The sequence below is a fragment of the Cryptotermes secundus genome, unplaced genomic scaffold (assembly GCF_002891405.2).
Source record: "Cryptotermes secundus unplaced genomic scaffold, Csec_1.0 scaffold262, whole genome shotgun sequence".
Classification (NCBI taxonomy): domain Eukaryota; kingdom Metazoa; phylum Arthropoda; class Insecta; order Blattodea; family Kalotermitidae; genus Cryptotermes; species Cryptotermes secundus.
Genome location: NW_019739214.1, coordinates 937,850 through 965,033, shown reverse-complemented (window position 1 = coordinate 965,033; position 27,184 = coordinate 937,850). Strand labels below are relative to the sequence as shown.

Below are 27,184 nucleotides of genomic sequence, written 5' to 3'. Positions count from 1 at the left end.
ATTATCAGAGCAGTATGGATTGCGGATTACAGAATATGCCATATATTTGGCTCACAGCCAATATAACATAAGATAAATCATCCTTAATTTACCCCCTCCCTGCCTTTAGTTTCATTGGTAACATTTCTAAAATGCAACCTTTTTTTGTGTCTAGACTTCCTTCTCAAAACACAAAGTTTCTTTTATATATATACCCCCAGAATCTGATCGCCAGAAAATCTGCTGACACCATGTTAGCAAGAGCTTTCAGAAAGAAAATGACAAGATATGAATTTGCAACATCTTCCTATCAGAATTCTTACAGTTCACCGTACACTGCGACACAATTTTACATTCACTTTATTAATACTGCGTATCCATGTAATCTAACAAATATCGCTTTGCCTAAAACCATACTCATTTCCTTCTGTTCTGAAAAAGACGCACGTTTCGATGTGTCGATAACAATATAATCTACAGCAACCAGTGAAAGTTCTATGAAAAAAAAATATATCTTTAATATATTAACCACAAATTTAGTGATGTATATAAAATGGCACTAACCAAATTTCTTGTACCAGTAAAAATATTCTTCCACGGCTTTCTTACACTTCGAACATACTGTCACGATTGAGTGACTATTAGACGGGGTGTGAATTGCATGTTTGGATTTATTGCATTTATACGCTTAACTCGTAATTACAAGTAATACAACACTATGGCTAATCTCCGCACTTTACATTTCACTGCTGCAAACACTAGTCTTCTCAGTCTGTTTTCACTAGTCCTTTCATAGTAACGGATGTCAACATAGGAGATTATAACAGTTTATACAGTCTTTTCTTCACGACCAGACGTCAAACTCAACTCAGCTGCAGAGAGTAACTATTATACCCCAATTCAATTCCATATCTCGATTCCTCTGCTCCCAAGTTCACATTCTGGTAGGCTGGCGTCTCGAAGCTCAACTGACCTTCTCAATTAAATCAGCTGGCCTGGGGTCCTCGTTATATAGCCTCGGATCTGATCCAACAGAAAACACCGTTTCATAACAATCCCTCCATTGTTGCTTGCGTATTCGTTGTAGCGGAACGTCTTTACTCTGGGTCCACTATTGCGTCGTCATGACACAATATTCTACGTTTCGTAATTCGTGTCACAGATGTTCCTAGTAAGGCTAAAGATTTTCGCCATGGATGTGCTGTAATCATTGGAAATAACTCAGCTCCCTTTCGCAACAGGGAATTGAGTAAGCGCAGATTACTGAACAAAGTCCGGTGGTCAGGATGTCACGAACTTCTAAACTAAATTTTCTCCCTTGCAGTTTGTGACCACACACGGAAGAAAGGGGAAAAAGTCAATTATATTATTTCGTCCTAAACCGAAAACTTGTTCACGAAATTAAATTCGTTACTAAGCCGAGAAACAATAAAAAAACGCGTAACATCCATTACGACATCCCTGAGTTATATTTCGTTCTAAGAAGTAACATAAAATTAAACAATAGTTTATTGTCTTACATGTTAATAATGACTCCATTAATACTAGTTACGGGTTCCAGCTTAGGAAGTCCATTCATTTGCAGCACTCATGAGCCCGTCGAATTCCTCCATTAAGGGAACTAGCACCAAGAAGTACAGAGCAGTGTTACTAACGAGGGCTGAGGAATGTCACCACACACAATCAGCTTTCAGAGCTATGGCGTACTTATCTCCTAACGATGGGTTCGAAGACCTCATAGCCACAGAACAAACCCTTCAGAGAAGATGGTGGCTGAACGTAAAAACGAAGTCTTTAAAAGGAACAGAACAAAACAGGATCCACTATAGTTTTCATGCTGATCAACACACGATGGTTACCATATGAGCCAGTTACTTTTGCAGCAATCGTTAACAGTTACTCGCATTTCTAGCATTATAAGGCCAGGTCAGGAACTTCTGGGAAGAACTAATCGCCTACTTTCCTTTGATAGGACATGAATTCTTCTATGGTTGCGTGTATTCTTTACTGCGGGAATGTTTACTGAGCCTGATGTTTACATCAGGGAGGATACAAATACAGACACACAGACTGATGGGTGTGGTTTATAAATTACACGGCTGAAATGGGCTCAGGTGCCATGATATATATATATATATATATACTAAGTTTCATAAAGACTGGTTCAGGCATTCAAAAGTTGATAGGGAGGAATGAACAGAGAAATAAGCAGACGGCATGGTAATCTCACAAGACTACTTTATTTTTTAAATATGAAAGTAGGCTAAAATGCTGGCACAGTCTGAGACACAAAACAATCAGATTCCCATGTTTTACGTTCTCACACAGTATAAATTTGTTGGATACGAGGTTGTAATAAAGGTGACTATGAAGAGGGCGGTCTTCGAGCTAAAACTCGTTGCAGTTAGGAGAAAGGTCAAAGTTTGTTACGAATATATGGCCTCCATCTTCACGGTCAAAGATTAAACCAGCAGAAGCAGGCGGAAATCAAATCGTGAGCCACAAAGCGATAATTGGTGAAGCGACCACAAACCATAAAAATTACGAACTGAAACACACCCGCAAAGAAATTATTTTTTTATTATTAGTGGGATGGGACTAAGTCCCTTGTACTGCGGCCCAGATGATAGGTGAGGGTGACTGTGGAGCAATTGGTGGAATGAAGATTGGCAGGGGAAACCAAAGTGCTCGGAGAAAACCTACCCCAGCGCCACTTTGTCCACCACAAATTCCACAAATTTTACAATAAATTTAAGAAAAAATTAAATGATTTTGAATTAATTTTAACAGAAAGTGAATTACAGCGTATGGTAATTTAACTGGTGAGAGCCAGATTGTGAAGCCAACATTTAAAACCGTGAGATACTGCAGTTACATGTGAAGTGAATGAGTGACGTTCAATACAGTATAAGAGCTTTGGCAAATGAAGACACCTGATGATGGCCCGTTGGGGCCGAAACATCTTCTGAACGGGAAAGTGAAAGGCAAAGAATAAAAACTGCTGCACTGTTGACGGAACTGCAATTGAAACCGAGACGCCATAGATGCACTCAGTTGAGTTCCGTTCAAGCCATAATCCAGTTCTTTTTCCTTTCTGTTCAATTCTCTCGTATGCCACAGACATCCAGCTTTCCTGTGAAAAGACTGCGATACCAGTTCTGCCTGATTTAAATTTGCATGCAGAAAAGCAGCCAAGGTCCTTCAAGACTGCTAAGTACACATAACACGTGACAGACACTTAAAATAACATACTTTAGATCCATATATCCACTGCTTTACATTTAACGTGAACGTATTGACGCCATAAAGCACTTCTAGGTTCTTACACATGGCGACATACTTAAGGATCCTCGCATCAGCCTGTATGTGGTGCCATGCATAGCATCTGCATGTTGCTACTTTTGATCCATTGCATAGTATTAGTCATGTGTTTCCGTACATATGCATGTGCATTGCTAGAAGACATACCCACCACTTATTCCAATAACACGGATTACTTGCGAAAGAGAGAGCGAGAGGGTTATATACAGCCGTTTCCACTGACCTATAATAAGTAAAGTGTTCCGCTGACAGTATAAATACTGGAGTCTGGCACTGTGAGTAGCACATGGCATGTGGTGTATGGACTCAAGAAATGGCAAATGTTAATCGTCGGGCTTAAAATTCGAATGGCCTTTCCGGAAAAACAAGAAGTACTGACGTCATATCAGGACATTTGAGGAACTCATGGACCACAACTGATTACAATTCTTTTTCTTTATTCTTGCGGTGCAGTGAGATGCGTGCCTTGGTGCTTCTACCGTAAACGAGCCTATTGTACCGGCCCCGGATAACAGATGAGAAAATGGAAAATTAGTGGAACCATAACTGACAAGAGAAAACCTATGTACTCGGAGAAAACGCGAGCACCAACTTTCATAATTCGTTCACCACAAATCCCATATTGAAAGCTCTTGGATTGAATCCGAGCCTCAGTAGTAATAAACCGGCGACGGCCTGCCTGAGACATGGCATGGCTGAGCGTAGTATTGACTCCCAGTCTTGCTAAGTGCCTGCATATAGATACTGTGTCAATAACAGTACAAAAGTATCAAGTGTACATATCAATAGAATTAATAAACGCATAGCACGTGTATTAGGTTCATATACGCATATTATATACAATACCAAACAACAATACATGCTGACACACAGTCATCTGTTGAGTAATCACACTCGTACTTCATAACGACTATAAATTTAGGCGCTGATCACGGTTGCCGCGACGTCTGAGGCATGAAATGTCTTCGCTCGCTCGAAAACTGAGACCGTGGGTTCGAATCCAACTCGAGGCATGGATGTCTGTTTATGCGTTTATTCTGCGTTTGTGTTGTTCGGTGCGTAGGTAGAGGCCTTGCGACGGGCTGATCCCCCGTTCAGACTGTGTATGGGATTAAGAAACTGAAAAGGCGGCCACAGAAACAGAGAGAACTTTAACTTTACTTATTAATACCATCAGAAAGAAGAACACCTGAATACCTGCATGAATTGACACACCTAAATCTATCTTGAGTTTGTAACATGGAAATAAATGATCGCCTATAATGTGAACAATTCCAGAAATACACAGACCTCTTCGCGAAAGAAGTAGGTCTCGCTACCATGACCTTGATACGCCCCTTGCTAGCTGAACGTCTTGCAACGAAAATGAAACATAAGCGAAATGTGTGGATACATTTGCAGTACTGCTTCAAGATTCATGTAATAACTGATCCCTTACGCTGGTCACAGACAGGCGACTTTCAGTTTCATACTAACAAGTCAGAGAATTGTAAATCAATAAATCCTTTAAGAAAAACATGAATGAATGAATGAATGAATGAATGAATGTATAAAGGTTGGGCCTTCTCGGCTCTTGCACCACGACCTACAGTGGTCTATTGATAGTGCTGGAAAATCTAACCTTCCCAGATCTGACAGACTGTGCGTTGCGAGTGACTCTCTCTAATGAAGGCATGTATTCAACTGCTCGTTTTCTGCTTTAGAATTAACGGTAAAATTGAAATTAAATTAAATTAAAGGTGAAAGAATGGTTAACTGCAGACAACTCGACCCATTCTACCAATGTGTACAGAAGTGATGTTCACCGAAATGGGCAACAGGTATAATCAGCTGATTTAATTGTGCTGGACAGCAGTGTGCATTCCCAGGAGCTGAACACAGTTCCCACGCAAACTTTAATTACGGTGAATTGAAAATGGCATCCAACCCCGATATAAAGGTGGAAAATTTTAAAGCATAAATTAAAATCTGCGCACTTCTAACAGATGTTAAAGAGTGGAAAAGTTCGTTGCTGACAAAACCTACTGCTTCATCTCCCGGCAATGCGTAAAGTAGAAAAACAATATCACGTAAGCATGATTCATACCTTCTGAGCAACACTTCGAACCAACCATGGCTGTATATACTCACTAACGTTCCTCTTCAGGCTGAACTGTTATCGAGAGGAGAAAAACAAGCTGAAGCAGCATAAACTACGAACTATATTTTAATAACTGCACTAAGAAAGGGTGTAGCAACCATGAGTCCAAGCCACTCCCCCAGTACTGTCAGAACGTACGAGTTAGCCAGTGAAATACAACTTATTTTCGTTTATTTTCAGTGGTTCTCCTCCTCTGTATACACCCAAAATCATAAACACGAAGACCGAAGTGAAGACAAATATGCCCCGAGTACGCATCGCCGTCCTGGGGAAAATCAACGTGGGCAAATCAGGTAGGTACTGAACATCCTGGTAGCAATGATAGCTAAATGGGCTAAGTGAAGTGTAAATATTGTATTATCTCACGAGTCTCGGAGTAGTTAAAGAGTCGGCACACTCTGTTGGAGTGAAGCAATACAATATAATGAGGAAGGAACATATTGTACATTCTTCCAAAAGCGAGATCTCGGGTTTATTGCCTTTCTCCATTACTAAATAAGAAATTTGCTTCATTTATAAACTATGCAGTAATAGAAGAATACCGTCTTCTGGAATCTGGCGGCGTGTAGATCTTGTGTGAACCAAAGTTTCGAAGGAACGTATCGCCTCCATCTTCAGGGTAGAAAAATTTGCGAGCGAGAAACCAGCTAGAGCAGGTGCCTGCTACCTACCATGAAGATGGAGGCGATACGTTTCTCCGATATGTCGGTTCACAGAAGATCTATACGGCGCCACATCCCAGAAGACGGCATTCTTCATAGTCACTGTCGTGTAACCTCAAATCTTACATATGTAGTAAAGAATAATAAGACCATCTACCAGGAGAGAAAATCCGTTACGTATGTGTGCCATACGTGCGAGCACACTTCCTTATTTCGAAATAATCTCGATACAGTTGCCCATGGGCGCTTGAGATTGCTATATTATGGCATTAACTTACTGCCGGCAACTGCAGAAAACTTTGGGGATAAGGACGCAGTAACATTATGAGCGAATCTGGCTATGGTGCAGCCATACTTAGATAGTGGTTATGCGATTTCAGCTTGGCGGTTACAACAATACAAAACCAGCTCATATCCTAAACGAAGTAGTTAACCTAAAATACGAAGCAAGCCCCTTTCAGCCTTGTAATGTGAATTAAACTCATACGCAATTACAGATCAAACGAAAAACAGTGAGAATTTCGCAAAGTAACATTATCTCTGAAGTTTTTCCCCCCTTAACACTACAGCCCCAGTGGGCCTAGGCCTACCTCCATGAACTTCTCCGTTCACTTTGTTTTTTTTCTAGATCTTACACATTCGGTAGGACTCCTTGGGCGGGTGTTCAGCTCGTCACAAACACAGAAAAACGCACACAAACAAACTAAACACCCATGCCCTGAGTGGGATTCGAACCCACGATCCCGGTTTCCAAGCGAGCGAAAGGCAGTACATGCCTTAGACCGCTCGGCTACCGTGACCGGCATCTCTCAAGTTTAACAAAGAAAATAAACACTTGGAAAATGCCATGTTCTTCGTTGTTCTCCCACATTAAGGAACAACACAAATTTAGGGGGGGATAGCAACAGGCTGCTGATGACAATAATTCGATCTAAGTAGAATGGAGTGTGAGAAGCTGACGATAATTTCATAATGCCTGGGAGGCTTAAGTATAGATGGGAGAACTATTAAAATGAAGCTTAAAGAATTAGGATGGATCTCTGTGAACTATATTCATTTGGCTGGAGATAAGGGCATGACAATGAACTTCCACGTTTTATATGAGAAAGGGGGAAGAAATTTTTTTACAAGCTGAGTGAATGTTGACGTCTCAAGAAACACTCCGGGGAATGGCCTCAGTTACTTTTACACTAATATGTTTCATTTAAGTGATTACCTGCATCCATCTTATTTCTTTTCACACTCGGTCAATTAATAATTAAAGGGCAAAACTGTCCTTGTGCTTAACTAAACATCACGCCATTAAGATGTATGGGAGAGTATGGAAGAGCAGAGGTATAGCTCCACACTTTCTCAACCTCTGTACTAAATGTAAGCGAGTGGTTAGTATCTTGTCCCAGTCGCTTTATCTCCGAGGAAAAAGACCACGGTACCCACTTGATAATGGTGGTCCCCAGAGTCGAAAACTACACAGGCTTACTTTTACCTGGCCTCGACGAATTTATACACGGATACATGTTCTCGTCGTTCAAATATTAGCCAACTAATTGCTTCAGTGCTGGCACTGTTTAACAAAGTACTCTGCCTTTGAGGTCAAAAATATCTTTTCGCGCTTACTGATTTATAAAAATCTGTAAAAATGAGTACTCTATACATTACATAGCATATGTGTGCCGTAATGCTTCGCCTTGCTAGAAACTGTGCGACCACAAGAGTTAGTTAAATCTGAATAGGGCATATTAAAGTGAACATCACTGATCACTTGAGCCAGACAATGTAAGAGCATACTCCCTTCATTCTTAGCCACACGCTCTGACTCATCCTACTATGTTCGCCAAAATCTTAGAACAAGAATATCCCACTGCCTTATGCCACTGCTTTGCTGACAAGAAAACCTGACTAAAGCCTCATTTCAAGAGGTGAGTTCTACACTGTACTTATTCATTTTCCAGACAATATAAGCATTCGTTCTTCTTTAACCCCTTAAAGCCTTGAAACATTCTGTTGTGACCGACTGTTATCCGGCCTGCCTGTCTTGGTGCCAACCCCCGTTTTGGGCACAAGACCAGATTTTTGTTACTGTCAGACAGATGTGGGTTTGTTCATACGGAGCGCCCCCTCTAAAGAAAGGATGGGTCTGTCGTTTACAATTGATGCAGGCCCTCCCCAGCGTAGTCATTCTCAGGTCCGAGTCCCACTGGACTCATGACCATATTTTATGGTCTCAGATTCGAGACTCCCCCAAACCTGGAGGACCAGCTCCCCGTATTTATAACACCCAGGAACATGATAGCCCAACCATACCCCCAAGCACTAGGTTCCCTTTCCGTCGCGTCCTACGACTCGCACGGCTACGGTGAAGGTATTCGAACCCGCTTACACACGGGCTTTCCTTAAAGCCGTAGTTTCCTCCATATAACATACAAAAGTTCAGTTCGTACCTCACAGGGAAGGCATTACTTCTCCGCTACGAAAATCAGCCGGTTAATGATGTTTACGGAACGAGTCGCTGTTTATTCTAAGAACCAAACGAAACACACAAATACACTGTGTGGGTAGTGATGCATATAGAAGCATTGGACTTTAAAGGGTTAATGTGATGTACAGCAGTATCTGTCAAATTAACGTGGGCTTTATGTTAGTAGTACCGTATGTTTATGGATAATATATAAGATAAGTTATTTATTAAGTTGCGTTACTACGTCACTAAACATGGCATTCTGCAAAACCGTAAGATTTCAAATAATTACCAGCTACATATATGAAATAACATAATAATTTCCTCTTATTTCATTAATGCTTCAAATTATTACTCATATGAAATACTTAAAAGTGTACACTTACTTGTCTACGAGTATAGCATACAGGTCTGCATTACTTGGTCCATATATCACAAATATCGACATATAATTGCAATATTTTACAGAACTCTTTCGTGTTTCAATCGGTAACGGCAAAAATATCCCTGTAACCGGCCATACAGACCCACAGGTTTGTGAGGCCCAAACATTTTCTAGACGATCGACTCACAGATGGAGTTAAGGTTGTCAGCCTTAGGCGCCGGCCGTCCTTTACCCCCAGGAATATTCCTGGTACTCATTTCTGTTAGCAGTTGAGTTGACCCCGGGACCATAGTGAGGCTGCAAGAATTAGGTCAATTGAAAAATTCAAAGATCTCAACGGGATTCGAACCCGCGACCTTCCGGCTTATAGCATAATAGTGCCTCAACTATCTACGCTACAGCGTGCCCCCGTGTTTCCACTGTGTAAAACTAAATAAATATTCTGTTGTTATAAAACGGGGAGTCAATTAAGAATTTCGTTAACACGTTTATATTACTAATTAGAGAGCAGAAATCCAGCAAGTGTAACTAACTGAACAGGAGTAATTAAATGATGGTTAATACATGAGGAAACATATAACGGAAAACTTTTAAAAGGTGTAATGATTCAAGCTCTCTTCTGTAAACGCTTCACATTTGTCAATGTTGTCTAACGTTTACTAGCAATAAGGAAACATAGAACGTGTTAACTGCTTTCATCATCAAGGTCAGACACTGTATGATCTTCCATTTAACAAATCTAACACGGAGAAAGTTAGCTCAGGCGTTAACACTTCTTATTTGTATTCAGGTAGTACCCGGTTCGAATCTCGGCACACCAACTATCCTGAGGGTTTTCATGTTCTTGTTCAGTTTCTCCAAGCGAGTGTAGGGATATAGCACCTTGATGTAAGCCTCGGCTGCTTCCAACCACGTCCGTTCCAATTCGTTAATTGTTATTATTCTAACTTTCAACGGTACAGAGTTTCAGCCAACAACAATGTCGCTATATAAACCATAATAAATCCGACGCGAAAAATTCGCTTGGCTGATTGTTAATTCGTTGATCCTCAGGTTAAACCTATTTAGTTATGCTGTTTCAATTTCAGAGATTATACAGCGTAGAATGACTTGGTTGACGAAAATGAATAGTAGTTTTTAGCATTTTTTTTAAGTTTCTTGGGGTGGCATGAGATTGAGTCCACTTGGTACATTGACCACTATCTGGCCTATTGTACCAGACCCGGTTGATAGATGATTAATGTGGAACAGTCGGTGAAATGAGAATTGGCAGGAGAAACCGAAGTACACGGAGAAAACCTGCCCCAGTACCACATTGTTCACCACAAATCCCATATGACCTGACCTGGGCTCGAACCCGGGCCGCCGCGGTGGGAAGCCGCGCGACTAACCTCCTGAGCTGAGACACGGCCTGTAAAATGAACAGTAAATAAGTGTGGATTTGAAATGAGTCAGCTCGACTTATTTCGGTGTACTAACGCGGTACGAGATACCTTACTCATACTATTCCAGAGCGTTATAAACCTGGTCGATACATCCAACGATTTAGTTCTCAATCAAACCTGATTCCAGACGCCTATACTCATTCATGTTGCGATCATCCTGTAACGCTTTGCAATCGATATAAAAATATATGCCCGATGAGTAACAAAAAGTGACTCACTGCGGTTGGCATTCATTGTCTTAAATGTGAACTTCCTGCATCCAACATGTGGCTCACTGTTTATCTCTCCTCTGTATATTTACAGCTCTGACGGTGCGATACCTCACCAGAAGGTTCATTGGCGAATACCGTTCAAACACAGGTAAGACCACTGTTCATTTCCATACTAGCAAGGTCACCTTCAAGGTACCTCCTCCACAAACAGATGTATCTAATAACACTAAACACAACGCAATCGATTCTAGTGCCACGTCGTTAAAATTAATAGCACTATCAAACATAACAATTAATAATACGATTAAACCCTGTCACATGTTCATGAGGAACTGGTATAGCTCAGTCGGTATAGCAGCTGGCTACAGGCCGGACAGCCGAGGGGTCAGAGTTTGAGTCCTGGTAGGGGCCAGATTTTTTTCCTCTCCAAGTCATCCAGGCCGGTTCTGGCGCCCGAAGAGCCTCTTATTCAGTGGGTACCTGGGCCTCATCCCCCGGGGTAAAGCCACCGAGGCGTGAAGCTAACCACTCACCTCCAAGTAGTCAAGTCAAGAATACGTACGCAGATCTATACATCCACTGCCCAATACGCCTTCACGGCTTAGTGCTTAATTAGTGAAGCAAAGACACAACTTTACCTCTCAACATTCTGTCAGAGGCTCATTAGTGAGACTGTAACCTGAGAGGCTCACCCTTTCTAATAAACCTTTGTACTCATGTTCCTCGCCCTGAGGCATACCTGGTAACTGAAACAGACCCCATTTCCGAAACGTTGTTAGGCTGAACAAATAAGGCTCAGATGAACGGCATTTATATGAATTTATTTGGGTAAGATGCGAGATTCATATGAAATGTTCGTCGAAAACCCTGAATGCAAGAGTCCACCTGGGAGATCTAGCTATATATGGGAGGATACTATTAAAACAGATCTTGAAGAAATCGGGTGTAAGAGTCTAGATTAAATTCAATTGGTAGATGTAGAATTCAATGCCGATTGCTTGTGAACACGGCAATGAACATTCAGTTTCCGTAAAAAGCGTGAAATATCTTTATCAGCTGAGCGATTACTACCTCTTCAAGAAAGTATACGTACAGAGTGAATCTAAATCATTGTCGGAGTTTCCCTTTATAGGATACGGAAACCCCGACAATAATTTAGAATCACTCTGTATATATTACTTAATGTGTTGATAATACAACATTTGGGCCGTTTATATAACACTAGAGAAATGTCTGTAAATATTCTCACGACAATGAATACTGGCAATAATACGTAGAAGACCTGCCGTGTCTATGCGACGGCCGGTAACCCCCCCCCCTTAAGAACGTGACAAAAATATAGGGGAACTGTGTATTTAAGCATCCTCTTGCAAGTCACAATTAAAACGTCTATGTATAACACAGCCCGTCAATAATTGTTCCTTATTATTCCACTTACATTTTTAACACAACACAACATAACCTAGATGGCCATCTTCAGGTGTCTTAATATATTAAAACTGTTACACTGCATTAATATGCGCTAAATCACACCTTGTAGTCCACTTAATTTACTTTAATAAAATAAAATCCATTAAAATTTTCTATTAAAATTCTCTTTACTTTTGTGAAATTCTATTCCACCTCACAAGCGGTGTCGTGAACGACACAAGACAACCAATCTTAATACAATCTGATTAATGTAACTGCTCTCGGGGGAATAAGTTGGGAGATAAGTAATACAACACGAAAGTCGGTATTACTAACAAAGTCTACATCCAATCACAAGACAGAGTTGATCAGAATGTTGCAAAATGGGATTGTCTTCAATGAGGAAGTCGCAAATACAAAAATGAAATGAGGCAGTATCTAGACTATGTGTTGATATTACCATTGTCAGGATGTCCTTCTCAGCAAATGTCGAAAGTAATTGTGTGAGGAGCGGAGCGGGACTTGGAGGTGAGACACACAACATGATGGCCACGGTAGAACGAACATGGAAATGAAACAGATTCTGTTCAAAACGACACAGCCAATTTAATGCTAGAATGGAATGAGGAGTTCTTTCTCGTGCTGATGATAATCTTTTTAAAGCACAGTCATTACTATATCTGCCATATGTTTTAAGAATCAACAACTCCCCGTTTTTATAAGAAGTGAATTTGTGTGTTTTTCGTATGACTGTGAAAACTGGCGGCGATCATGTCCCTATAAGGCATTAAGCAAGTTGGGTTGTTCTGGCAACACCGGAATGTGATTACTGTGAGGTACGAACTCAATTTTTAAACATAATTTAAATGAATTTCATACTGAAAAAGAAGAACGCATATATAAGAATATTCCTGGTTTGAATCAGACCCAATACAATCCATAGATATATTCGAGAGAAACACTGTCACGATTTAGGCGTGTGATTATAGACTGTGTAAGGATTGATGAATGGATTTATTGGATTTAACGGAACTACAACCGCTTTCAATGCTATCGTTAATAACCACACTCTACAAATGACTAAACGCTAAGTCTTCTCCAGCCTCCTGTGCCTTCATTAGTCGTTGCTTGGTAACACCTCTCAACAATGGAGATTCTTCACCTTTGTGCCCATGTCGTTACTGTCCGACGAATATCCTGCAACCGAACTGTCAACTGAATCAGAGCGCCTCTTCTCAGCCTTCCTTGCTGAACCCAACTCTCAACTGACTGGGTTAAAGTCAAAGTCACATTCCGACTGACGGTCAGTCAGTCAACTTGTCTTGGTGTCGAGCCCCCTTATTTATTACTGTTTGACAGTTACGGTCTTGTTTTCATGGGGCGCCCTCTCTGCCGAGGGGAAGGAGTCTGTATTTTGTACATGCTGCTGGTCCTTGCCAGCGCAGTCTTTCTCGGGTCCCTTGGAACTCGCGACCGTATCTTATTGTCTCAGATTTGAGACTTCCTTTTTCGCCGCCTCCTACGACTCGCATGGTCACGGTGGAGGTATTCGACCTCGCCTCCACACAGGGCATGTTCTGAAGAGTCCTTGACTGGGTCACCCCAATTGTCTTCCTTATAACCCCTCTGCTCGTACTGAATAGAAAATACAATTTCCAAAATTAACTCTATTGTTGCATGAGTAATCGTTGCAGCGGGAACGTGTCTACCGATACATTGCCTAGAAATGGGTTCCATTAAACCTTTGTTTATTCGCCTATCTCGCGGTCATTGCATAGCAACTGCTATAAAATTCTGTATTTTTAAATTTAGTCTCGTGATACATATAAACCAATGAACGAAAGGAATGAACATGCTACAAGCTGAAATTTTGCTTTCCATAAGTAATTAAAGACATTAAGAAGGAACTGTTAGTATATACAGAGGAGCATTTATTTTTAAAAAAATTAAAGGATTAACCTACTCGCACCAGGATTTAAACCTGCATTCTGGGTCAAACTGTATAAATCTGGCATCTCATGAACCCATACACGTGCCAAGTTTATCAGTGGACTTGCAAAATGTTAAGCGTTGCCGACAACATTTGCCATGTAGATTATAAATAATTAATAATATTATCAATGAATCATCTCGGTATAAAGATTAGGTTGGTGCGCTTACTTCTTAATCAAAAGATTTCCGGTTCGAAGCTAAATTGTGAAGCAGACTTTCCTAATAATGTTTATGTGGTTTTCTTGAATCATGTAAGACAAATGTCTGGGTGGTAAACTTAAAATAGGTCACAATTTACCCCAGCTTCTTTCCTATCCCACTGGTCATTATGATGTTCCCATTCCTACTGAACATCACACAGCGACTGCATGTATTTGTCAGAGATATATTAAGCTCTGCAAATATGCCTGAGCAGACGGTTGAAAATAAATTACTATCCAAAATCGGTACAGCTAATTTTAATTCGAAAGAAAAACACCACCATAACTAGACAGAAGGGCAGTTTCACAATGCCAATTTAAAGCATCATCATCCTCACCATTTTCATGTTCTCTATCTTCACCGCCATCTTCACTTCAATAATTATAAATCTTCCTGTTCCTGTTTCACGTTCCTATCTCCTCTTTGGGTAGCCAAAATTTAGAATTTGAGGTTCCTCGGAAACGTCGGTTGACTTTCAACGGTCTATACAACGTTATATCCCAGAACCAATATTTCCTCTTCTTCTGAGCGCATACTGGAAGGATTTCTTTTGTATTTTCATATCGCCCGTTCTTTGCAGATGCACAAAACACCACAAGGTAAGGTCAAGTTGTCCCTGTGCTTAATTAAGCACTATGCCACGAAGGCTTATTGGTAAGTGGATGTGTAGATCCACATTTTCTTCGCCTCGGCACTAGTTGTGGGTGAGTGGTCAGCTTCACGATCAGGCCGCTTTAGCCCCGGGGAAAGAGCCCCGGTACCCATTGGATAGGAGATTGGGTGGACCCCAGAGCAGGTTTGGACTATTTGAAGAGAAAAATTTGTATCATACCAGGACACGAACTCCGACCCCTCGATCGTCCAGCCCGTAGCCAGTAGCTATACCGACTACGCTACCACACTCCTCAAAATTCGTTGCTGAGTGCATGCGATACAACACCACGCAAACGAACCGAATTACAAATGACACAACCTTTGTACACAATTGTTTGCATGTTTGCATAACAGACTTCATGTTTCATTACACCACAGAGGCTCAGTCAAAAGTCACTTCTCTATTATAATAACAATTATTGTTATTGTTATTATTATTATTACTATTATTATTATTATTACAAGATTTGAGGTTCTCACAGCGGTGGTTATGAGGAGTTCTGTCTTTTGGTATATAATGACGTGTAGTCCGCTGAAAGCCAAGTGATGTTTCGCAGCAACATGTCTCCTCTAACTTCCTGATATAAGAATAAGTGAAGCAAGAAACAAACGTAGCTTGCTACATGCTGATTTTTTGCGTGGCTTATTCTTTGGCCGTGAAAATGGTGGCAATTCTCCGAAACGTCGGCTGATTTAGAACTGACTACGCGTCGTTATATCCCAGCCGATGCCAATCTTCATTATCATTATTGTTATTCTACGCCAATGTAAACACGGATTGTAAAGCGGCTCTATGACAAAAACAAACAAACTCCATGGCCCGTAGTCCACAAACGGACTACACCGACCGAGCAACCTCCGCTTGTCGGCGAAGTTAGTGCCAACGTTAGTGGATACAGAGTGTCGTGTGGTCAGCGCAACGAATCCCCATGGCCGTTAATTTCGGTTTTCTAGACCGGAGCCACTATTTCCTTGAAATATCTCCTCAATTATCCTCACGAGGCTGAGTGGACTCCGTTCCAGACCCACTACTTCTCAGAAAATCTGGTAGCTCCGGGAATCGAACCCGGAACTCTGGATCTGTAGCCAGGAACTCTGACCACTAGACCACAGAGGCTGTCAGACATTACCTTCTGCCAGCTTAAAGTCTAGTTCCGTTGATCCATATTATTCACCAGTGAGAACATAGTCATCCCTTGGCAAGTTCCTCTTCACTCCAGCGTTAGGGTTATTTATAGCGGATTCCACGGCAATTCCTTAAAGCCCTGCATTTACACTGGTCTTCGGCTTAAACTATTTCTAGCGAAGATAGAACCCACGCATTTTAAATGACGTCAGGCAGAAAACCACACGTTTGGTAAGTACACATTTTCATAAACATCTGAACTTGGCGGGCCAGTTGACAGAGTAAATAAATATTCAACCAATTCTGTCGAACATGCAATACTCACGGCATAACTGAAGCGTAATAATTATGAGCTTTCTGTGATAGTTATTAACGAAAGTTTTATTTCTGGTAATTTGGCTCCATGTTTTTTGTTTGTTTTTTTTTTCGCTGCCTCTACAGCCCCCTTGGGCCCTGGCCTCTGATTTTTTAGTTTCATGATCATTTTTAGAGACAGTAGTACTCCCTGGATGAGTGATCAGCTCATCCCAAGGCCTCTGCTGAACACAGGACAACACAGACGGACAATAAACAATTATTTGTACCAAATATTCATGCCTCATGTAGAATTCGAACCCACGATCCCGGCTTCCGAGTGAGCGAAGACAGTTCATGCCTTACACCGCTCGGCTACCGTGACCCGCAATTTGGCTCGATGTTACGAACAAAAATTCAGTCAAGAGTGCCGTCTTCTGGGATGTCTTCGGAGGAACGTCGGTTCTTACTATATCCACACGGCGCCACATTCCAGAAGATGGCATTCTTCATCGCCCTGAAAACCTCAAATCTTACAAAAATTCAGTAATCAGACAAGTCTGATTTACGTTCAGGCCTCTGTTTAACTCTGTTTCATTACGAAATTTTAATTGATTATACAACTCACAAAACAAGAACACAAATACAGTCCTTCCTAATTTTAAAATCTATACCAATAACTAGTTTTCTTCCGCTCTAAATCAATCAATAAAATCACTGGAACGTAAATTAGTTATCTCAATCTACATTCGCTTTCCGTGCGTAGGGCTCATCAGAATTAGTTACAAGCAACGAAGATGTCACTTTTTTTAATTACAAAAAAAATTCGTTACAATTAACATCATATCAATCACCGAAGCATTCTGAAAATTAAACCGGAAATGAGAAGCAAGAAGAAACGATAGTCTGTGACTACGACTTGCAGGATAAACGTACTGGTCCAGCTTCCGATACGGTGACCTCCAGCCATCACTCCAAAGCCACCAAATCACAGAAGGTTGCAGCATTTCATAGGGAATTGGTAACATCGCTTGAACAGTGTAGCCTTGCCACGGGTCTTCTGCAACCCTATATCGTATAAACCCGTTAGACTTGTATTACGCAAGATCATTAATGATTAACGTCGCACGAGGCAATTCCTCACTACGCCTTCATTTCGGGATGGGTTTGTCTCCAGCCGCAGCGTGTCTTGATACTGGGAAGCTCTGGCTATGAGTTTCACGAAACGACCGTGCAATTACTAAAGGACCTTGAAATACAGTCGTACAGTTGTCACGTGACATCATCTGAAACGGTGACAAAGAGAGATTTTGTATACTGACTATGAAGAATTTTATATCAATGTCAGAAATATCCTATTAAGTTATTTATATTTTGTAGTTCATTGCCTAGCAATTAAATGAGGGACACACTTTACAGAGCCTTTGCCCAGCAAGTTTAGGAGGCATACACAGACAGATGGGAGGGATGGGGTGGGCTCAGGTGCCATGATACACACAAAAAGTTTCATAAAGACTAGACCTGACACTCAGAAGTGGGATTCACAGATACACAGACAGCACGGAGATAACATAAGCTTACGTGATGTAGAAACAGAGAACATATCGCGAAATGGCAAAGAGCTGTATTTATTGGAAAGGTTTAAACCTAATTTGGACGTATTTCTATGCCCCATTCTATTGCTCATTTTTCTTCCTGACCTGGGAAAAGCAAATGTGGGATGTAACAGCTTTCAAGCAGACGTACTAAAACATCCTGGCAATAAGTTTAGAAACGGCTACCCACTTTACGGCACATTGATCAGTTCCCTGACGTCTACACGAGTAACTAAATCTGGACTGGTCATAAACGAATATAACAACCCACTCACACTCGGGGCTATAATTAACTAACTATTTCGTCGAGTCCAGAATCCACATATTAAGGCGCTTTTCTCTGACATTTTATAATTATGATAAAGAGATGAAAAATTATGTCATGACTGTTTCCTGTCAATATACTCGTAGTCCAAAAATCGTTGTTTCCTGTCAACATAGTCTCAAAACCATATCCTATTTGATTAATTTACACTGTTTAGCTCGAAATCCATACAACTACTTTCCTCTTTTGCCGATCGCAGTGGCCGCGCAGTCTAAGGCATGAACTGTCTTCGTCTGCTCAAACTCTGGGATCGTGGGTTCGAATCCCACTTGAGGCATGGATATCTGTGTACCTTTATTCTGGATTTGTGCTGTTCTGGTGCTGGTGGGGTGATCCCCTTTCCAAGCAGCCCTACAGACTGTGTAAAAGATCAAGAAACGGAAAAGCGGCCAAGGTCCAACAAAAAGGGCTACAGAGACATGGGTAGACAAACAGACTTTCCTCTTTTAGCTTCCTACGTCTTATATAATTCATGCCGTAATGGCAGACAGGAACAGTAGTAAAAAGTATGAGTTTTGAAAAGTTTATGCTCAGCTAATGATTAAAATAAATCTGAGAAATTTTAGGTTTATATCTTATAATGTATGTAAGGGGTGGGCCATAAAAACGGCCCCCGCACTGCGACCTTCAATGATCTATAGGTTTATATCTTATTAAACTTTATATGTGTAAACAAGTGTCAAATCCATATCTGACTTGTGTGCTTATATAAAGATAAATTGTATTCGGCTTGAGCACGTGACGAAAGTATCAGCAGCCCATATATGACAGCGAGTAGTGAAACGCGAAATTTAATGGTGAGATGATTACTTGGCATCCAACTATCACGTGATGATAGTGAACATCGGTTATGCATGAGGAAAATTGTTGATGCTCAGACAATACCCATATTTAGTGACCATGGTCAATGTGTTCTAACGGAGTCGAGAGTTCCTAAGTGACTCTGGAGTCCGCGTGCTTTTAGTCACTTGAACAGTTCCAGACCCTTCTGTGGTCTTGATAGGCGTCACATCTATCCGCTCAGCCCTTATTCTATACATGTCTGCTACAGGCTGCTTGCATGTCATGGCCGTCGTCCTATACCTCAACAGTTTTCATTTCTCATACGAGTTACAGTCTCCCAGTTCAACTCCACTTTTATTACACTTCTTATTTACACAAAACCTTATCTGAAGCTACGGCCAATGATTCATTAGCACAGAAGTCTCTCTGGCGTTGATTCCGTTAATGATTCATTCGCCCAACACACTCAACTAGTTAAAGGAACTTGCAGAAACGTCGTAGTTATAAATGTTTATAATGTTTCGTTAACAAACGTCTCGAATGAAATATTTTACCATTCACACGTTTAGAGAAATCTTCCAATGATCGTGTTTCAACTGACTAGCCATTGATAACACAGTATTTTTTTTTCAATGGCTCTTCCAGCCCATTCAGGACCCAGGCCTTTTATTCGGTTCCGTAATCATTTTTCACAGACTGTAGGACTCCTTGGACGGGTGATCAGCCTCTCTCAAGGCCGCTGCCTAAACAAAGGAGAACATAAACAGAATAAACGCATACACACACCAAACATCCATGCCCTGAGTGGGATTCGAACCCACGACCACAGCGTCCGAGCGAGCGAAAACAGTTCGTGTCTTAGACCGCGCGACTACTGTGACCAGTCAATACCACAGTATGTCAAGGGCCAAATTCTGATATCACGCAACTGCTTCACTATCTGGTGGGCGAATTTTATGCAGTTACGTTGCACTTGAAACAGTAAAATGTATTAACTAACCTACAGAAGAAGCATTTTCGCGCCTGTTTAGTATATCTACATGCAATTCGAAATGATAGAGAAAACAATTTTATCCTAGAACGATTTGAAATCATAAAATTTAATTTAATATTTTTAACGCAGTCTTAAATTCTAATTTGTATTCAAACATATATATTTAAAGATATTTTGATTTTATGCAAACTGAATTCATCTGGCTCATGACAGGGACCAATTCTTGTGAACAATTTAGCCGCTATTTGGTACAAGTATAGGCTGTGCCACTGGCTTCCCACAGCGACGGCCCAGGTTCGAGCCCGGGGCACCCAGCTCACAACCCTTCGCTGAACCGACTGAACTATGCCGGCTCCTAATTGCAATGAAAATTGTTAGTATTCGTCTGAGCGGTTCGGTATCTCATCCGAAAAGAAATATTAAGTAAGTCAATGCTTAGATCCTGATATTAACTGAAATCTTCCAACAACAATCTTGTGTTGCGCAGATCTTCTAGTGCTTACAGATAGTATCATTGTGAATCATAGTCTCATATTTCTCACGCGTGACGGAACAAAGCTTTAAATACGTAAAGAAATAACTCTGTTTGCGAATGGAACATAATGTGCTTAATTTGAATACCGCCACCAATTACGTGATGTTGTTGCGAGTGCTTAAAGCACGAACAGTATTTGAGGTGAAAAACACCAATGAAGACTTCTCGTGCAGATGCACGCCCGCAGCGATATACAGGCGAGCTGCAGCGTGCGCCGGTGAAAACAATCACTGTTCCTTCACAATTTACGGTAATGATCCTTGTGTGGCCTACTTTCAGTTCACCGATTTAAACGCTCCTTTAAGAATGACGGAATCCTTCGTATACGAAGTTAGCCAGATGGAAGGAGGTTCGTTACCAAGTTATGTAATTTAATTGAAAGATGAACCTTTATACTTTCGTGTTACTATAAGCTACAAGTGCCCGATATAATAATCATTAAAACTTGAAGGGAGTTCGTCACATCGAAGGTCACCTTGGAATGGGTTCGTTAATGGTAAAGACTCCATAAGGAGAAAAATAATTAGTAATTCCCAAGGATCTATGGAGGGCATTTCACATTTTTAATTGAATATCTCACATATGTTCTTCAATCCCAAAGGCGCTGGTAATTCATACGAAATGCTTGGAATAGAATCTCCCTTAAACATACCTTAATATATCTCAAAGCAATTTTTAACTGCATTAGTTTATAACAAATTAGGAAATTGCCCATCGCGCAACAATTCTGGCGCGTTCGCTCATTTTTGCTTAAATACCTCGAAACGCGAATAAATTGTGAAAAAAAGTGTACTGACATAATATACGGGTTTTATTTTTCTCTGCATACTTTGTCCGAAACATTTTCTCTCTCCAATAAGTATTTAGCGCTAAGATGCGAGCGGAAACGGTAGTACCTCTTTATTTAAAGCGACTGTTACTGTTTTAAGGAAAATTATAACGTTGCGCAAATGTCGCAACATAATGTCGACTTTCAAATGTCAGATTTCATGAAAATTCATTCAGCAGTTTTCTACTTCTCGCTTGCTGGCAGGCACGACGAAGGTAAGAAGTGCATTTTTGCAACATTTCGTTTCAATGCACAAAAAAACTGGCTATGATGTTTATTTATTATGCGATGAGGACAAACATTTTCCAGATAAAATGTTCACATTCTTTCACTGTCATATGTATGAATAAATATGCCTATAACCGGAAACGAATTAATTCTAAAATTAATGTCTAGTAATGATAGTTCACCCATATTTTTTTCTGAAGGAATCCAAATCAAGTGACCAATTTATTATTGATGTTGCTATTGTTACGGTTTTTTAATTATTTCTGTGATACGTATGCAGTAATACCGATTTTGATTAATGGCGCGGCCGGAGCGTAAAGCTGACAACCTTACCGCCATCTTTGAGCCGATTGTCTAGAAATTGTGGGACCCTTAACGTCTCACAACCCTATGGGCCTTCATGGCCTGGTACAGGGATAGCTTTACTTTTTACTTTTACTAGTATGCTTAAATGCCATATCTAATGTTCGAGAAAATTAATTACCGTACTGGAGTTCGGTTGTTAATTACGTTTTAGGAAGTGGTACTCTACAATAAAGGCTAAGTACATATTAAACGCATACAAATAAGTACTCAATACAGCAGAAAATGGTATAATTGGACTTGCGTCAAATAACTTTAACATAATAACGAAACGCGACCGATACCGTTTGGTAGCTCTGCATTCCTATGAAAAACAATCAGCAATCATCTCACAAAACCGAAACGACTAGCCACAAAATCAATCTCAGTGACGCTGAGTTATTGTAGGCTTTGTCCCCTTTGCGCCCCCCCCCCTCCCCGTGACTTGCTTGAAGCTCGTTTCTTGCAGAGATTACGAACTGCGCTATTCGTTCTTCTTGCTGGATATCAGAACTTCAAGCCAAATGCTTTAAGCTGGCCGCCGTACAGACAGAAGCAGCCAGGTTGACTCTTTCATGATGCTTCTATATTTATGTTACTGGGCACGAAGGAGACATCTGGGACTTCCTGCTGAGAGGAAACAAACAATGGGTGATAATGAAGCCTGAGAAAGAATGAAAGAGCCCATTATTATGGTGAAACCAATATTTGCACCCTTAACCCTTTGAAAAAAAAAGGAACTTATTTTAATCATTATTTAAAAATTTGGTTCCCTCCTGACATGAAACGTACTGTGTTTCCATTATAGTTGCTTAAATATGCTAAGAGCAATAGCTGCTGCGTGTTATTTTTGTGCGTCTTGTTCTACGATACTGTTGGTATCCAAAATCTATGACGTCGAATGGTAAAGTCACTCATGAATGATTTGGAAAGGACTTGGAAGGAAGCGGTAGTGGTCTAATAGAGGTGATACTCGTATATAGTAATCTTCTTGGAGGAACTGAGGAAAACCACGAGAACTCTTATCAGGATAAGTACCCCGACCGAAATTCGAACCGAGCAGCTCCCGAATACAAGTCTAGCGCGTTACAGCTGAACGGCCTTCTCGGTTGTGTTTTAGTCTTAAAATCATACGAAAGAAATAAATTCGGCCTGTGGACAAAACGCAGGATTTTTTTAAATGTTAAACCAGGTGGTGTATAATACTAACCAATGTACTCGTACTTTCAAGGGTTAACTAATTTCTAGAGAATTCTTTCGTTCTCTATAAATGAAATTACTAAGTCCGTGGAACAGATTATCTCTCTACGTGTCTGTGGCTCTACAGCCTTGTGTTGGACTTTCGCCGCCTTTTCAGTTTCTTAATCCTATACACAGAGGGTAGGACTCCTTGGATGGGGTATGAGCCCGTCGCAAGGGCGTTAACTATACACAGAACAACACAGAGAATAAAAGCACACAGACATCCATGCCTCGAGTGGGATTCGAAGTCACGACCTCAGTGTTCGAGAGAGAAAAGACAGTCCATGCCTTATACCGGACTAGATTATCGCTTAAGTAATAAAATTTCTCAGTTCCACACTGAACCCGAAATTACCCCACAGTGACCACAAGAGTTACCAGCTGGTACATATCATGAACTATTCAAATCTCGGTCTGTATCTCCTAAGTTCGCATTCTCTAGTCACTTGCATCATACAGCTTATGCTTGTTTTCCTTAATTACTGATTCCTACTAAACCTGTTTCGTGTGTGGGTGTTATTAATTTCGACATTTAGTGTGATATAGTGGGTGCTGAATACAAGGCAATGCTCGCATAGATAGCTGAGCTGTGTTACGGTATGTCCCGAGTGGTTCGCTGGCGCCAGGGTTTCCTGCCTGGCAATGAACGAGTAGGTGAACAAACAGCAGAAAGAGTAGGGAAAACTTTTTATTCTAAAATTAGTTCAACCAGTGTGCAAGTATGCTGTAAGACATGAGAGCTATTTGCAGGGGGCTTGAAGTCAATATCAGGGCTTGGTTGCCTTCAAACCGAAGTCTGTTTCTAATGTTGGATATACTAGTATTGTTATCGACAGAAAGAAACAAAGAAAGAACATTCGTTCTGGTAGAAAATGTTATCACTGTTAATTTTTTGTAATCCTAATTATAACGATAGCCGATCATAGTGGGCGAGGCACGAACTGTCTTCGCTTGCTCGAAAGCCGAAATCGTGGGTTCGATCCCATTCAAGGCATGGATGTCTGTGTGTACGTTTATTCTGTGAGTAGGTAGCGGCCTTGCGAAGGGCTGATCACGCGTCCAAGGAGTCCTACCGACTGCGTAAAAAAAGATTACGAAACTGACAACGAGGCCGGGGCCCAATAAAGGACTGTAGAGGCATTCATGAATGAATGAGTGAAATAATCAGGATGAAGATCAAAGAAAAAGAGGCTGATTAGTTTAATTTTGTTCCCTTTTACTCGTCCTGGCTTAGACAATGCTTGCGGCCATATTAGGAAGGACAATAAAAATCTCGTATCCACATTGGGAAATGGATAAAGGAAGCAGGAGGCTCTATGAAGCGACTATTAACGACTACGTTGATACTGATCGCACTGGTCTCACATACTGATTTCTGCCGACCAGTGATCGTTAGACGATTAGAAACATATAATTCATCCAGTACTTATTTTTTATAATTATGCAAGATGTGAGGAGGCATGTGGTAGCGTAGTTGTTTGAGGCACTATGCTACAAGCCGTAAGGTCGCGGGTTCGATTCCCGATAAGACCACTGGATTTTTCAATTGATCTAATACTTCCAGTCGCACTACCGCCATGGGGTCGACTCAGCCTCTAACGGAAATGAGTACCAGGAATGTTCCTGTGGGTAAAGGGCGGCCTGCCGGCGCGTAAGGCTTGAGAGCCCTGCCACCATATGAGAGCCGGTTTTCTAGAAAACGTGGGAGCCTCGAGTTCTCACAACCCTACGGGCCTCCACTCTCTGTTGCAGGGATAGATTTACCTGTTATATGCAAGAGGTGTAGTTCTCACACAGATGACTATGAGGCGTAATATCTTCTGAGATCCACCTGCAGAGTCGAAAAATAAGCCGGCTTTGTCGTTTGCTTGCTATTCTTACTCTTGGAGCCTGAAAGTGGAGCTAGAACTTTCCTCCGAAACGTTAGTAAACTTCTAACAGAATACACAGTGTTACGGCCCTATCTCTTTCAAAGGGTAGTGTACGGTTAAGAAGTTCATACATTTCGGTTAAATTGTCAGAATTATAACATATGTTTATGTTCATGCGAAGATGTAAATTCATTATAACGTACCATAATTACCGCCTTAGAAGTTATATCATGTTTACTTCAACATCGCGGAAGTTTTAATTATACTTAACACAAAGCTGTTCTGAGCGAAAGTGGTCATAGTACGTACAAACTTACTTCAATTGCATCTGCACGCTTTGCGCCTCCAGGAATTGCACTTTCAACAGGGGGGGGGGGGAAGAAGAGAAGAGAAGCAGATCCCATTTGTCATTGCGAGCTTCCGACTTGTCCTGTTGCTGCCCGCAGGCACTGAAGCAAATCTTCTGTCCGGAACATCTGAAGTGATGTGATTACTTCGTACTAGTGAATGGAGGGAGAGCGGGGCAAATGAGATTGCTAGACAAACGTATCGTAGGACTAGGAACAAAAGGGAGGAGTTTCTTCCATTCAGACGGGTTAATGGCCGACTTTACTGCAATGCTTCCGAGATTCGAACTAAAGTGAACTTCCTCCGCACCCCCCCCCCTCTTCCATTTCGCTCAGTCGTCCATTAGCATAGTTCCATCTTCAGCTCAAATGTAACTAATTTTAACGCCAAAATATTCTGCATTGAAGAAGTCAGTGTTTTCTGTCTGTTAGTATGAGTGAAGATGGACGACCGGGGGTCCATTCCCGGCAGGGGTAGGATTTTTCTTTTCTCCACAACATCAAGACCGGCTCTAGGACCCACACAGCCTCCTATCCAATGGGTACTGGTGTCTGTCCCAAGAGGTATAGTGGCTCAGTCGTTAAGCTGACCACTCACCTCCGTATATTTCCAAGGTCAAGTTGGTGGAGTTATACCTCCATACGCTCATGTTTTCATGGCATACGAGTAGCGCTTAATTAATTAAGCACAGGGGAAACTTACCTATCAATACGAAGTTTTGAGTAAAAGACCGGAGTCTTCCGAGGTTGTACACACCGACATTTCAGAACGAAATTCTGCATTTATCTTCAGGGCTCAAATATGTAAGAAGGAATCGGTTGGGTTTCTCATGCAGGAGTCAAGGAAGACGGACACACAGATTCATTAAAATCTAAAATTCTTATTTGAAATTTTTCGAAGCACAAATAAAAGTGACGTATAACTATGTAGTGTGTTAGCTATCGAGTAAGTCACTCTATAATGATGGATTTGTAGAAGACAAAGTTTTCCTTGTGATTAATTTTTTCACGACGGGCCCAGCGGAGCACTTTTTACGCAGTTCAGAGTTACCCCCGGCAGCAAACAAATTCCCCAATTGCGTCGAACGATGTGTGAATGTTTCACATAATTTCGCAGAACAAGAAAGACGCTATACAAATTTTAAAGCGTCACAATAAAGAAACTGTAAGAATCGTGTTCATTGTCACATGCCGTCGTCAGAAACATTACACTTAGCTGTACTCTCTAGTTTACAAGTTGTGTGCTGTATGGGGCACAGCACCCCACTTGCGTTAGTGAGGCCAATGAAAATGACGGGAGTGACTCTTCTTATGTTTCAGATCTGCTGTATCGCCAAACAGTGACAGTCAATAATTCCCCCCTAGAAGTGGAAATCGTTGATGTATCAGGCGAGACGGTAAGTTCTTTACGTTCATAGATGATTGACATTGAGTGGACAGTGACACAGCTCAGGCGGTTAGACGCTGACTTCTCAGCACCAGTTTCAGTCCCAGAGGTGATATCCGTTACGGATTAACTGACATTTTAGCACATCTGTCCACGAGTTTCATACATTATCCCCTTCTGATCATCATTCCAGCATTTATCCATAACCAACCCCTGAGGCGTGAGACCTGACCAGGCACCACATTATCACATCCGCGATACAAAATGTATGGGATTTTATCTCAGGCCGGGCATTTAGTTGGTTGCAGAATATGGAATGTAATTATTAAAATCTAACTGAGGGTAAAACTGATCCAGTAAAACATAACTCCATCACCACATTCGGCATTGATTTCACAATGATCTGTGAGGTGATCAGTCATTTACT

The 27,184-nt window shown here is 41.1% G+C and overlaps 1 protein-coding gene across 1 annotated transcript in view; it reads left to right on the top strand.

The window, feature by feature from the left end:
- LOC111871692 (ras-like protein family member 11B) overlaps positions 1–27,184 on the top strand; it is a 35,671-nt gene that overhangs the window by 2,732 nt on the left and 5,755 nt on the right. The window contains exons 2-4 of the mRNA XM_023864955.2: positions 5,621–5,733; positions 10,694–10,750; positions 26,691–26,767. Coding sequence (XP_023720723.1) covers positions 5,682–5,733; positions 10,694–10,750; positions 26,691–26,767 — 186 coding nt within the window. The 5' untranslated portion in view covers positions 5,621–5,681. The remainder of the gene's footprint in view (positions 1–5,620; positions 5,734–10,693; positions 10,751–26,690; positions 26,768–27,184) is intronic.